At 38.9% G+C, this 13,842-nt stretch overlaps 2 protein-coding genes across 4 annotated transcripts in view; one reads left to right on the forward strand and one right to left on the reverse strand.

The window, feature by feature from the left end:
• The window catches only part of fbxo31 (F-box protein 31), a 9,554-nt gene extending 8,207 nt beyond the window's left edge, over positions 1-1,347 (reverse strand). The window contains exon 1 of one of the 2 annotated variants that reach the window (XM_005470923.4): positions 775-1,347. In XM_005470923.4, the coding sequence (XP_005470980.1) occupies positions 775-1,198 (424 nt within the window). In that variant the 5' untranslated portion in view covers positions 1,199-1,347. The remainder of the gene's footprint in view (positions 1-774) is intronic. The other variant, XM_005470924.4, reaches the window with a different exon arrangement.
• A 6,601-nt stretch (positions 1,348-7,948) lies between these two features.
• The window catches only part of banp (BTG3 associated nuclear protein), a 37,752-nt gene continuing 31,858 nt past the window's right edge, over positions 7,949-13,842 (forward strand). Inside the window, exons 1-5 of one of the 2 annotated variants that reach the window (XM_025908918.1) lie at positions 7,949-8,219; positions 12,934-13,012; positions 13,164-13,300; positions 13,392-13,591; positions 13,684-13,773. In XM_025908918.1, coding sequence (XP_025764703.1) covers positions 13,184-13,300; positions 13,392-13,591; positions 13,684-13,773 — 407 coding nt within the window. In that variant the 5' untranslated portion in view covers positions 7,949-8,219; positions 12,934-13,012; positions 13,164-13,183. The remainder of the gene's footprint in view (positions 8,220-12,933; positions 13,013-13,163; positions 13,301-13,391; positions 13,592-13,683; positions 13,774-13,842) is intronic. The other variant, XM_003440522.5, reaches the window with a different exon arrangement.

Below are 13,842 nucleotides of genomic sequence, written 5' to 3' on the forward strand. Positions count from 1 at the left end.
TTTTCAAGTCAGGACTGGAAAATTAACTTACATGCTAATGTTTAGAAATTCCAACACTCATGTTTCATCGAAGACTTAATTTGGCTATTACTGATGCACTAGTATATTGCATTTTCCTAGTTAATAGATTGGTTATGCATCCAAAAAAATGACAGAAAATAATAAATGCTTATTGTACAAATATGTTTAAGTGGCTCATTTTTTACCTAATCGGCTTTTTTATCATTTGCATTTTTCTAATTACTTGCAACTGGCTATTATTGGCAATTTATTTTTAAACTTTGCACATTGCATGTTTCAAAACACTGACAATGAGCTGGGAAAGCAGGAAGTGAATCTTCAGATCTACCAATTTATGCTCGTTAAGATTACGTAGACTGTGAGTGAACCGCCTTTGTTGAACCCTGTCATCTGCAGTCACCTAAGATAATCGCAGAGAGGGCTTGGTCAGGGCCTGCATCAAAAGTCTAAACAGCTACACGGAATGGCTGACATGGCCCAAATGAGAGTCACAGGCCTTGGTCTATTCTTAAGCAGCTGTGCCTACAGAGCCAGCAGCTGGGTTATGGTGGGGTAATTTCCTTCATATTTCCTGCAGAGATCAATTGAAATGCTTTTAAGGGAACTCGTTTCCGCGAAATCAGCTGATACATAAATTCTTACGACAAGGAAGAAGCTCGGACACTCTGATCAGAGACCCGAGCTTTATATATCGGTCTTACGTTATCGCTCTATGTTTAAATTACATTAACCGTCCACGGCTGCTGCATTTACCTTCAATGCATCGCCTTCTCCAGATGGTTTCCGTCTTGAGGAGTTGTCTGAATTTCTTGCAAACGAGGGCAACATTTGATAGAGTTGTTCCGGGAAGCAAGGAGAATATTTCCACTAAAAGCTCCGGTGGTAATTCCGCTAAGGACTGGGGGTGTGGAGGTCCCGTGCTCGTTCGATCCAGAAAGCCCCCTGTGTTGACACGACCGCTGCCATATTCGTAAGCGTCACTCGGCCCTGCAGTGGCTGCTACGCCGCGCTCTGGGCCTCCGCAAGCACCTGCGTCGAATCTCCCTTTGCCCACGATCCGCTCCTCTTCCTCCTCGTCCATGTCGGAATCGCTGCCTTGATCCTGCTGGTTATGCCTCTGTCGCCTTCGGCACCTCCGAGACTGACCAACTCCGCAGAGCCTGGCACAAACAGCCATCCGTAGTTACCAAACAGGCAACATTACATCACTACAACACATCCATCAGCTGCAGTGTGCCTGATCCTTCCCCGTCCTCGCGAGCATGGGCAAAGGCATTTCATCTGACGTCACAATGTTCCCGTACGTAGTTTGTTGCTTTTGAACATAGAGCGACGGTAGTGTGCAGTATCTTCTGCAGTTACGCAAGTTTGTGAGGGTAGCCTATGCCTGAAAGACAATGCTCTCTGTAACGGCTTACTACCACAGGGTTTAAAGGTCAAGGATCAACTCGTGTCACACAGCTGCAGAGTTTGCAGCGACTGGTCCTGTTTAAGTTAGGAAAAAACCTTAGAAAGTCACCCTCTAAAAGATCAGTTTACTGTTATTTAAAATAGTAACATTAGTCTTTATTAAATGCTTTCATTCAAAATAAGCACGAACTCTCGCAGAATAATATCCAAATTGATAGCCAATAATTGCATTTTAACATTTATGTTTTAGGTTGTATATTTGTCGAGGTGGGAGGTGTTTTTGTTCTCTGTGCACTGCCATCAACTAGGGATCAAAACAGCACTCTTTATAAGACAGGCATTGATAAACCAATACCTGTTAGCTATTTCGAGTGCTAATTTAACACTGATTGCTTGTTATTCTACTAAGGTTTTGTTAAACACAATATTATCTGTGAGTTAGTTTATGTAAAGCAGTTTTGTACAGTGTGTTGTTCACACTCCTGAATGAAAAAGATACAAAGTTAGTTTGAAGACTAGCTAGATTCTAATCAATAAGATTCCTATTTTTATTACTTTTTCTCACTTTTCCCCAGCTCACTTCATATCCTCACCAATGATTGCCTTTTGAGTTATTTTGTCCTTTGCTCATTTTTCTGTCAAACATTATTTAAGGACTGCCCTTCCTTTCACTCACTGACACTTTTCATCTTCACACGGGGTGTCAGTTTTGATTTAGCCGTCCATTTATGTCAGGGAAAAAGAAATTTCTGTTATTTATCAATCAAATGCCACCCTGAATTCCAAAAACTGAAATTTTAATCTTCTTGCACCTTAAGCAGTTTCCACTTTTGAGTGGAAGGGGAATGTTTCGTCAGGATGTTTTCCATAGTTGTCCTTTTTTCACATTAATATATAGCAGGAACCAGTCTGCTACAGGCAGATTCGCATATTATTAAAAATACTCTTATAGATGAGAGAGAGACCTGACAGGGATCACATGAATCACCAGTTTCCATGCAGCAAATGCACTTGAATGTTATCTGTACCATTCACATATTACTGCAATCCAAGATCACACGGACTTTGAACTTGGGAGCTAGAAGACCAGCTACTATGCAATCCACTGTACTGGGACATTTCCGTTCACATGGCTGTGGCAAGGTCTAGATAAGGTCAGGTGTGCGGTGCATGCCTGAAATGACTTGTGATATGATTTAACCAACCATTATTACTACAACCAGTGTATACCACCTATCTCTAAGAAATGTCAATTTTCTGAGCTCATCAACTTTGTGTCTTTGCCATATTTTCTAAATTTCCCACAAAGATCATTACTATTCTATTCATGTCCTAAAGTATGCTTAAGATCAGAAATTCAAGAATTTAAGAGGTTCTCATTCCCATAATAACCTTAAAAGCAGATATTCATCTCACACTATCTTGGGAGCAACCAACTGCATTGCCGCCCTTATAGGAAATGTTTAACACTGGTGGTCATGCTTTCTTTATCCATACCTGAACAAGACAATGGTGAACAGCATGTGATAATATCTACTAATAAAATAATATCTCTAGTGGCCTTTCAGCACTGGAGCCATTCTCTGGGCATCCCACTTTCAGAGATGTCAGGGAGGTCAAACTGTGAATGAAACCACATGTTTCAATAAAAGTACTGCCTTTATTTAGCTAAAGCTAAATAACCACAATACAAGGATAATAAGAAGAAAGGACTGAGATGTTTCTGATCACTTGTTTCTAGGAATAATGCAGTATAAGTTATCGTTCCTGCAGTTTGTATCTAATATAGACTAATCTAATACCAGTAAACACTTCCTTCAGATGCTCCCATATTCAAAACACCATTAACTAGACATCTGCCACTTAGGCACTTGATGTATGTAGGCGAGTATAATTGTAATCCTTTTGGCCACAATCTACAAACTTTCCCTGATCCTGCCTAAGCTGAGCTTTATGTTCCCATCTTCTAGAGCAGTGGTTCCCAAACTTTTTTTGCCAGGCCCCCCTTTTTTACAAGAAAAATGTTCCAAACACACACACCCATATTTTGTTTACAAACTCCATTGCGGTTTATTTCACACCTCAAACATTTAGTAAACAATTAAGCAAATACAAGTAAACGGCAATAAATTACAGGTAGTAATAAAATATACTACTAACTCTTTTACGCTGCGTCCACACCTACACGGGTATTTATAAAAACGCAGCTGTTTCTATGCGTTTGGGCTTTTCGTCAACACGTAAACGGCGTTGCGATTCACCGAAAACGGAGATTATTTAAAACTCCTTTTTTGCGTTTAGGTGTGGACGAGGATTACAGAGTTCGTCACGCAACGTCAAAGGTATGTGCCTCTTTTCACGTCACGCTGTGCGCCACGTTATTGTTTACATGAGATGAATTGCAGAATGGCAGATAGAGACAAAATACTGTTACTGTTAATCTGACTATCTTCAGGTTTTACACGCTTACATACACACGCAGTTACTGTCCCTCCATTTAGAAAGGCCGAGGCTCACGGTGTGATTATTTTACGTGTAGTTGTTTTTTTTCCTGTGTAATAATATTCAACATTGCTATCAATAAATTTTTCAAAAAATGCCTCTCTGTGCAAAATGGGTTCAAAAACAAAAACAGCTGTGGGATATTGTTTGTCCGTGATTTGAACCGGGGGAACAAATTACGGCAGGATCAGCCTGATATTATTTGTATCCCACTGTAACTTTACTGCATAAAGAGCTAACATGTCCAAAATGTCAGGAGTAGTTAGTTATTACAAGAAGTGTTTGTGAACTAAAAATCAAGAATGTGGGATACTGTTTGTCCGTGATTTGGAGAGCCCAGCTCGTGCTCCCGACACAGGGAAACTAATTTTGCAGGGGAGACCTACCTTGGCACTTGTGAAGCCAAAGGGAAGATATGCTTCACCATATTTTCTAGTCTTTGGCTTGGAAGGAAGTTGGTTTGGAAACATATTTGGCGATGCTTCATCTCCTGCTTTGCGTTCGGAGCCCCGTCAAAAACCTGTCCACAGTGTCCAAGGACTCTTTTTTTTTTTTTTTTCTCTTTTCATACCGCCCCCCGCAATGGCTCTGCGCCCCCCCTAGGGGGCGGGCCCCACACTTTGGGAACCTCTGTTCTAGAGCTTGCTGGATTAGAGGTATTTTGAAAGGTTAAACCTCAACAGCTGGGGCTCTGAAATGCCTACACCCAACAGATATCTCCACCAAGGATTACTCTGAAAACAAGAGTAACAAGAGGCCAAAAAAGAATAAAGGGAAAAAATGACACAGCTGGGAAGACACTTGTCTTTTCTAAGAAAGATGGGTGAGTGTCTCCACATTTAATGAATCAAATCAAATCAAAATTTATTTATATAGCACATATTAAAACAACAGTGTTGACCATAGTGCTTCACAGTCAGTAAAAGCATGAGACAATTAAAACAAACAATAAAACAGGACAACAAACAATAGGTAACAACACAACAAGGTAGAACAGCCAACTAGTTAGAATCAAAAGCCAAAGTAAAAAGATAAGTTTTAAGACGTGATTTAAAAGACTGGATAGACTCGGCAGTACGAATATGAACAGGGAGGTTATCCCACAGTCTAGGTGGCACAGTTGCAAAGGCCCGGTCACCTCTCGACTTCATTCGAGACCTAGGTTGTGCTAGGAACCTGTGATTGGACGATCTAAGTGCTCTGTTGGGATTGTATAAGTGGAGTAGATCAGAAAGATAGCTGGGCGCTAAATTATTCCGAATTTTAAAAGTAAACAAAAGAATTTTAAAATCTATGCGATATTTAACAGGGAGCCAATGTAATTTGGCTAAAATTGGAGTTATGCGTTCATAGATTCTCGTACCTGTTAAAAGACGCGCAGCTGCATTTTGAATTAACTGAAGCCGGTAAAGAGAAGAGTGTTGGAGGCCCGAGTAGAGGGAGTTACAGTAGTCCAATCTGGATGTGATAAATGCGTAGATAAGCTTTTCAAGGTCCTTTAAAGGAAGGAAGGGCTTTGCTTTAGATATCTGACGCAACTGGCAAAAGCTGTTTTTTACCACAGTGGAGACCTGTTTCTCAAGTTTAAAAGAGCCATCCAGGAACACTCCAAGGTTTCTTACGGTGAGCGAGAGATGGCTAGCGAGAGGGCCTAGGGCATCAGCTAACTGGTCTAGCGGAGTGTGACTACCAAAGACTATGATTTCGGTCTTATTCTCATTCAATGTAAGAAAATTATGTGATAACCAAATTTTAACTTCATGCAAACAGTTGAATAGAGGTTGCAAAGAAGCAGACACATCGGATTTCAAAGGTGAATAAATCTGGATATCATCAGCATAACAGTGAAAGGAGATGTTGTATTTTCTAAAGATTAATCCCAACGGCAACATGTACAAAGAGAAAAGAGCAGGACCGAGCACGGACCCTTGAGGCACACCACAATAAATAGGGGCAGAAGCCAAGGAGTGTTGCCCCATAGCAACAGAGAACGACCTCTCTGAGAGGTAGGATTTAAACCAAGTTAAAACCGTACCTTTGAGACCAACAACATGTTCCAATCTTGATAGAAGAATGTTGTGGTTAACCATGTCAAAAGCAGCAGTCAATGAAGGCTAAACAATGAACATTCTGGCAGCAACACTCATAATAGTAATCACTGGAGACAACAGCAACACAAAGAAGTACTTGCTCATACAGTAAATCTGTTTCCTGTTCTCTTTCTGACCCTCTGAAATGTTGTCATTCTCTAAATCAGGGGTGGGCACCGAGGGCCGGTGTCCCTGCAGGTTTTACATTTGTCCTTGAACCAACACAGCTGATTTAAATGGCTAAATTATCTTCTCCAGAGGCCTGGTAACGAACTAATCATGTGATTCAGGTGTGTTGACCCAAGGTGAGATCTAAAACCTGCAGGGACACCGGCCCTCGGGGCCTGGAATTGCCCACCCCTGCTCTAAATGGACTAGGACATGAAGAGGAAAATCAAGGAGGCCCAAACAATGAATAAAACAAGGGATTATATTCATAAAATAACTCTGAAATAAACCAAAAAAACAAACAGTAGACATTTAACAATAAAATAAGAAAAAGGAAGGGAAATGAGTAAACCATGTATAGTGCATACTGTTTTCAACAGAAAACACCAGAAAGCAACTCAAACATCCCCATACGCTACCAAAATATCCTCTCTGCTTTTTGCACTCCAAGTTCTGATTAGACGAGTGACAGTAGGTTAACCTTACACAGCAGTATGAAAGATCTAATATTTTTCATCGTGACTACTGGAAACTGACACCTCTTCCTAGGCATATGAATCTAAACTTACCAGGTTGAATGAGGAAAGTCTTTTTTAGACATATCAGAGGAGATGTATGGCAGGAAATTCTCCCATGGTAGCACACTGGTGTGCATATAAGAATATGTTATTTTTAATATATTTTAGGCCGACATGAATTCCAGTCAGGCACAGCCCTTCTGCATTACAATTAGTACTACGAACTGAACCTGAGTCCTTTTAAATAATGCTATCTAGCTCTACCTATACAGCTCTTAATAATGAACAGTGCAACCACTTGTGGAGAGTTAATAGACACTTAATTTAGTGAGTGTAATAACATACTATCTGCTGCATTTTCTTATTCTTTTATTACCCAGTGGAACACAAAGATGCCTAAAAACAGTGTGTCAAATCCCTGCCTAGCTGAAAGATGGACTGAGCCTGCCAGTGGCTCCACCTGCTGGTCATTTGCTGCTTTTACTTGTAGCACTCATCACCTCTTCACCACAGCTGTTGTTTTCATTCCTTGAGAGAGTTACATTTTAATGCAAAGCAATATGCTCTATACTAGATATTGGCATATTCTATGATATTAATACATAAAATAAAATATATTATTTGTAATATATTAAGTTATTCTTCCTTATCCTGCAACATTTTGCATGTATTAATCTTCCTCTATTGTTAACGTGTTTATTTGATTATAATAAACTCCTCTATATGTTCACTGAAGACCAAACAAGTACATGTAAAACGCTTGATAAAAATACACTTGCGCTTCAGCTGACCTTGGATTTTGTAATGTTTCAGTTGAATTTCCTTTTTGGTTGTTGTATATTATCATTTTGCTAATTATCTGTCTCAGAAATAAACATCAGAGTCATTTACATTGTGAACAATAGTTAGTGGGCTGCTTAATATCTTGTGCCAAATCATCTACATAAGAGGGTAAATAATGTAGAGGAAAATAAACCCATTTGCTCCAATCACTGGGAAACAAAAATACTAAAATACAGTAATATATACTCTAAGGTATCTACGGATGCAAACAAAGGCTTGGATTAAATCAAGATAACAAACAACCCTGAGGAGTTGGATTACAATGAATGTAAGAAACGTTTACTGGACGGTTAAAAAATACAGGGTTAAACAAACATGTTATCCGTTTATGCAATCTCGCTGCTTGCCACAGAGGCTTTATTAAGATACTGTGCTTTGGCGCAGTTATTATCATGCGGTATTATGATGATGTCGAATAAACTGTACAATTTAATGGATGTCGGCTTTTTTCAGATTTAGATAAAACAGCTTGAAAAGAAGCAGTCGTGCAGTCTGTGACTGGCGTCTGCAGCGGTGACGAGCGGTCTCCTGCAGACTGAGCTCCCTTGAATGAGCGTTGAGGAAACCTCCGTGTGTGAAGCACACGAAGGCAAGGTCTCATCTCTCGCGAGGAACGACGCCATTATCGGAAACTCTACAAACAACACGAGAATTCACCATTCACACGGTAATATAACCCAATCTTACACGGTACATGTGTTGTGTGCGAGAATGAGAAGAGAAGCTGCATCAAAATCACAATTAATTTAACGGTTGCTTCAGCATTAAACGAATCTTGCATTACGCTTCAAAGGCCTACATGCCCAACTAGCATGCTAACTACCACGCTAGCTTAAATAGCGTCTCCTTTAAGTTAGCATGCAAGCTTTCAAATCCGATTTTGTAGCGGCAGCTAACATTAGCTGCTAGTTATGATTTTGGTGACGCTAATTAACTAGTGAAAAATAAATTAAATATCCGTAGTACAGTAGTTTTGCACCGCATGTCTAGTCGCATTACATAAATGCATAACAAATTGATGCTCCAAGTTTGTTTTCCTCCGTTTATTCGCCTGTATTTAGCATCGTCAGACCCCCGCCCAGTTAACTAACCAATCTAAAGCTCGTTAGTTGGGCTAGTAGACGTTTACCAGCTCCGTGCTTTTTCTTTATATTTGTAGCAAACTGTAGTAATCTAGGCTAAGCAGCTAAAGTCTAAAGAAAATGGTCTGAAACAGCTGTGTTTCCTTATAGCTAGCCACTATCACAGGTAACGGTTGCGCTTAAAAAAAAGCGCCAGGAGCTTTTGCAATTTCAGACCGTTTTACATAGGGCTTAATTTAGTTGGGCTACTCTAAAACTGATTATCGCTCATTTTATGTTGGGCATACCATTCAGATAAACCCCCTTATATAAATGGTATGTGTCTCCAGTAACAAAGTTTCCTTTGTGTAAGTTTAAGGACAAAGCACACATTTATTATTCGTTTTTTTATTTAAAGTAATGTCACAAACTATTACTCTTAAGCTGCCATCGATGCTTTTGTAAGCTACGTAGAGCCGAGCCCACATAAAATGTCGTACTTTGATTATTATTGTAATTTTTCCTCATGCATCTATGCTTTTTTGCCATGTTTGGAAAACGAGGAAATGAATCAGGAAGACAAAGCTGCAAGATTATGACTCTGGATATAATTTCTCATACACACAACATGATTGTTAGTTTATTCGTGGCTGTTATGAGGATATAAGCCTTGTATTTGCAATGGATGGGTCCTTCTCTCACACATTTTAATTGAGGTGCTGTGCATTTTTGGAGTAATAGATTTTTTTTTAAAAAGTTCCACAAGTGCGCTAAAAATGTGTTGGTGTTAGCATTTGTATTACTGCTGCAACATTTTCTTTCCAAAATGTGGACAAATCACTAAAGCAATTGTGCAGTTTTGACACAAAGAGTAGGGAAACTGAACTTAGGCAAATAAAGCAATGCAACAAATGAAAAGCAGCAGCTAAAATCTGGTGAATAATACAGAATTTTTTTCAATATTTGGCTATACATACAGGCTCAAAACAGGACAACTTAGTTCATGTATTCAAGTGGACTGATACAGGGATCAAAGGTTGCAAATACTCTACTGCAACTTGAAAAAGTAAATTAGTTTGGAGTGTGCAAGTGTTAGATCTTTATTGGGTGACTGAATTTGACAGTTTTGTGGCAGTTACTTTGTCAATTATTTGTTGTGTAAAGGTAGCTTATTAAAAGTGTAATCCTAACTTGGAGTATGTATAAGTATTAGGACCACATTAAGAAAAAATATATTCTCAATTGCTTTGAGATTAAAGTCAAAATACTATTGTAAGGAATTTTTTTTTTTTTTAAATGTGGCGATTACAGTTGTTGCTTCAAAACAAACCGCCACAGTTGCTATACCCTCTGAGTTAGTGAAATCGTACTTAAGAATCAGTTTTAGTAAGAAGGAAGGATATGATTTCTCATTTCCTGATAACTATAAGGTGATAAGTCGAAAAGATGATGCAGAAAGATGCATCTGGTCAGACAGAAAAAGACACAAACTAGGAAGAGTGGGTTTGTACAAAATTAAATGACTGGTAATGGACAGATGTAAGGTTATCAATGGTTTCACTCTTGTCCAATAAAGAGGGTGTATGTTGTATCACAGAAGGGCTGATTAATTTGTTTCACTAACTCATCTAAACAAGGGATTTTGTACAGGGTATAGAAAACATGGCAGTTTGTCTTGAAACAACAATGATAATCTCCACATTTCCACAACTTTATTATTAAAATGATCAACAGTACTGCTTTTCTGTTTTCTGCTAAAGCACGTTCTGGATGGATGCAAACTGCATTTTGTTGCCTTGTACTTGTGACATGTGCAATGACAATAAAGTTGAATTCAGTTCTATTCTATTGTTTTAATGTGTTGCTAATATTCTGTTGTAGTCACTGCCACTTTGCAGTGTTACTCAGGACACAGGCATTTAAGTAGAGATCTATCTTTTGTTATTCAGTCCAGAGTTGTACTTGGTTTAAGGATATGGAGTTGCTGTGTGAGGACAAGAAAAGATCAAACTTAACTAAACATTTCAAATGTTTGTACTGGAGGAGAGAACTTTTAAAGTTGTCCTATTAATAACAGAGTGGTTATCATAGCAGTATAGTTATTATATAAAGATACACTTGATGGAAGAGGACGTTTGAGATTACATAACAAAAATAAACTTTGGGGCGCACACAACACAAATACTGCTAAGGTCAATACTTTAATAACATTATAATAATTTTAACAGCACACACCCAAACGTACCCAGCCAAACATTTGAGCATAAATTGTAGAACATCAGATACAAACATAGTAGGTGTTATGAAAACTTCAAACTTCATGTAAAAGATAAATGTCACAAATGTCTTTTTCTGAAATCCTGCAGTGAATACTTGACTTGAGGATGTTGACCACTGCCACAAATTGTAACGGAAAGTTTCAAATGATGGATTGATCTGAGAAGCTGAGGGACACTGTATGCTCATGTCACCACGACTTGCCATGCTGCAATGTATACTGATTTATTGACTTTGTTACACTAAATTTGATCATAATTTTTAAAAAATGACCTTTATATTATGTTCGGTAAGACCTGAAAGAAGTGGTTGACTCTAAAAATTCAAAATCAAGTAAGCAGCAGGATAATTTTTCATGAATCTTTTTTCCTTTGTAACCAGACAAGCTGCACCTTGCTTGAAATTGCAAATCAGTCATTGTTTGGTTGATGGTGGTGGCGCAAGCAGTTGCTTAGTGTACCTTTATCACAAAAATTCCAAGCGCACTCCTTTGATCCATATCCTCACTAAAATTGTATTGTATTTCTTTGTCCATCTCTTCACAAACTACTGCCCAGTAAAATCTACCCAGTAGTTGTTTTTTTTTTTTTTTTTTCCCCCTCTAGTAATCTTCCTAACAGAAAGACAAGCACATCATTGAAAATATGTAACGCCCTTGGTAGAGACAATGATCTTGGTCTTGCTTTCCTGCTCTGCAGAAAGTAGTAGTAGTAGTTATTTAGCAGCCAACACAAAGTCAGCTTTTGAGACTAAAGGAATATGGTTGTTATTAATGTAGCATTGTTACCTAATCATCAGTTCGTAAACCTTTTGGAAAGTGGGTTGTTTATTCCACTACTGTTTTAACAGTCTTGAGAGGAACACTGCCTCTGTAGTCAAATTGTTTCTCACACTCTGCTACACATGTTATTTAGTGAAAACAGTGTGCATGCAGCTGCAGCTGCAGGCCTCTGTCATTGTCTTCACCCACTGTTTTGTGGTTACCTACATTTTGGCTACTTTAAGAGTCCAATACACGATACTTCTCTTGCATGCAAAACAGAAGAAAATGGACTTCAAACTGAAGAAGGTGCCCAAGGCTGTCGTTATGCCTAAAAATTTTAGTAGAATGCCAAAGGCAGCTTTACTGTTGCTTACAGTGAAGGGTAATACACATACAGTAGCGTTCTTCCTGCAGCCACAGGTGTTTGTGCTTGTTTTTATTTTTTAATATACCTTATCATGGTTTATCTCTGCACAACACTACATGGCACTAAAGAGTTTCATTTGCAAAAAGTTGTATGTTGTTGTGAAGAGATTAAATTAAATTTCAATCCAATTCAGTTGAGTGTTATTTAAAATGGCACCATATCACAACAGTAGTTGCCTCACAACACTTTATCTCCACTGATCTCACCTGGACCCACAACACAAATGCCCAGGTAAAGAAGGCCCAAGGGTGCACTTTCTGTGTCCTGAGGAAGAATAAAATGGACCAGAAGCTGCTGCTGGCCTTCTACCGCTCCTCAGTGGAGAGTGTACCCTCCTAATGCTTGATGTTCGGTACGCAGGGGAAACTACTGAGAAACATGTTTTACCTGCTGCCCTCGGGTCGGTGCCTCAGGTGAATCAGGTCCCACACCTCTGGATTCACAAACTGCTTATTCCCCTGGGCTATTCAGACTGTTAACAAAAACTATCCCCCCCACACCTCATCAATCTGAACCATCGTCTGAGTAACCCATCACTCAGGCCACTCACATACGGACTCTATACTCAGACCAATTCCTTTCCACTACTTCCATACACTTTGTTCTCCAATGTGTGGCTTTCTCTTATTTTTGTATATATATTCCTCTAATTTGTATATATTTCTCCTGTTTATTATTTATTCCTGTTGTCTTACTATTTATATTTTATTCCTGCCCCAGCAATCATGTTGCCTAATGCTAATGCAGAAATACAAACAGACATAGCAAAAAAATATTTTAATTTATGTAAACATATCAGTAAATGAATATTTTACTATCTTTTTAAGTTGACCATGTTCTTTCTGTATTTCAGTGGTGAACAATGTCTGAACAAGAACTGGATGAAATTGTGCAAATAACAGTGGAGGACTTTAACCAGGAAAATCGTACTGGTAAGATTCCTTTGCAAAAAAATGGTCATTAGACTCTTTTTATAATATAAGGTTAGGATTAAGGAGACATTTAGTACTTTTCTCCTGAGTAGAAGCACACCTTCACTCTAGAAGACAAATCTAACAGGATGGTTTTGTGTGTTGTTTTGAGGGTGTCTTTTCCTTTGATTCATGGCAGACATGATGGACAATCATGAAGATGATGAAGAAAGGTCTCAGAAGAAAAAAAGGAAATTAAGCAACGGCCAGGAGAATAACAATAGCAATCAAGATATCGCTCTTATTAAGGTAGCAGCTCTTTATAAACCATATACTGTTTACTGGTTATACATTTATATGTAGTTGGTAGAGCTTAATATTGTTTTTAAAAAATTTTCAGAACTTGTTGGTATCATTCACTGGATCTATCAGCCAGCGGCTGGAGGGAATTGAGTCAAAGCTACAGTCTCTGGATACTACATGCAAAAACCTTGCACGCAAACTGGATAGCATGGCACCCTGTGCCAGAAGTCCCATTCAGGTTCCTATGGTTGCAGGATCCCCTCAAGGGGCCACTCAGACTTGGAACAAAGTGCGATGGTAAGCTCTTAATGTTGGTGCCATATTGGCCACCAGTCAGTCAGGCAGGTTAAAAGTCCAATGAAAATGAAAACTATTTGTTTTGCTCTCAGTGTTGTCCCACAAACAAATGTTATTGTGAGCAGTGAACAACCGAAGCCCTCAAGTCCGGAAGACACTCCTCTGGAGAACCTGCTTAGCAAGTGAGTGGCACACTTATTATACTGTATGTTATATCTGTCCGAACACACCACCACACAAGTTATGTTAAG

Source organism: Oreochromis niloticus, linkage group LG7, assembly GCF_001858045.2.
Source record: "Oreochromis niloticus isolate F11D_XX linkage group LG7, O_niloticus_UMD_NMBU, whole genome shotgun sequence".
Lineage (NCBI taxonomy): Eukaryota > Metazoa > Chordata > Actinopteri > Cichliformes > Cichlidae > Oreochromis > Oreochromis niloticus.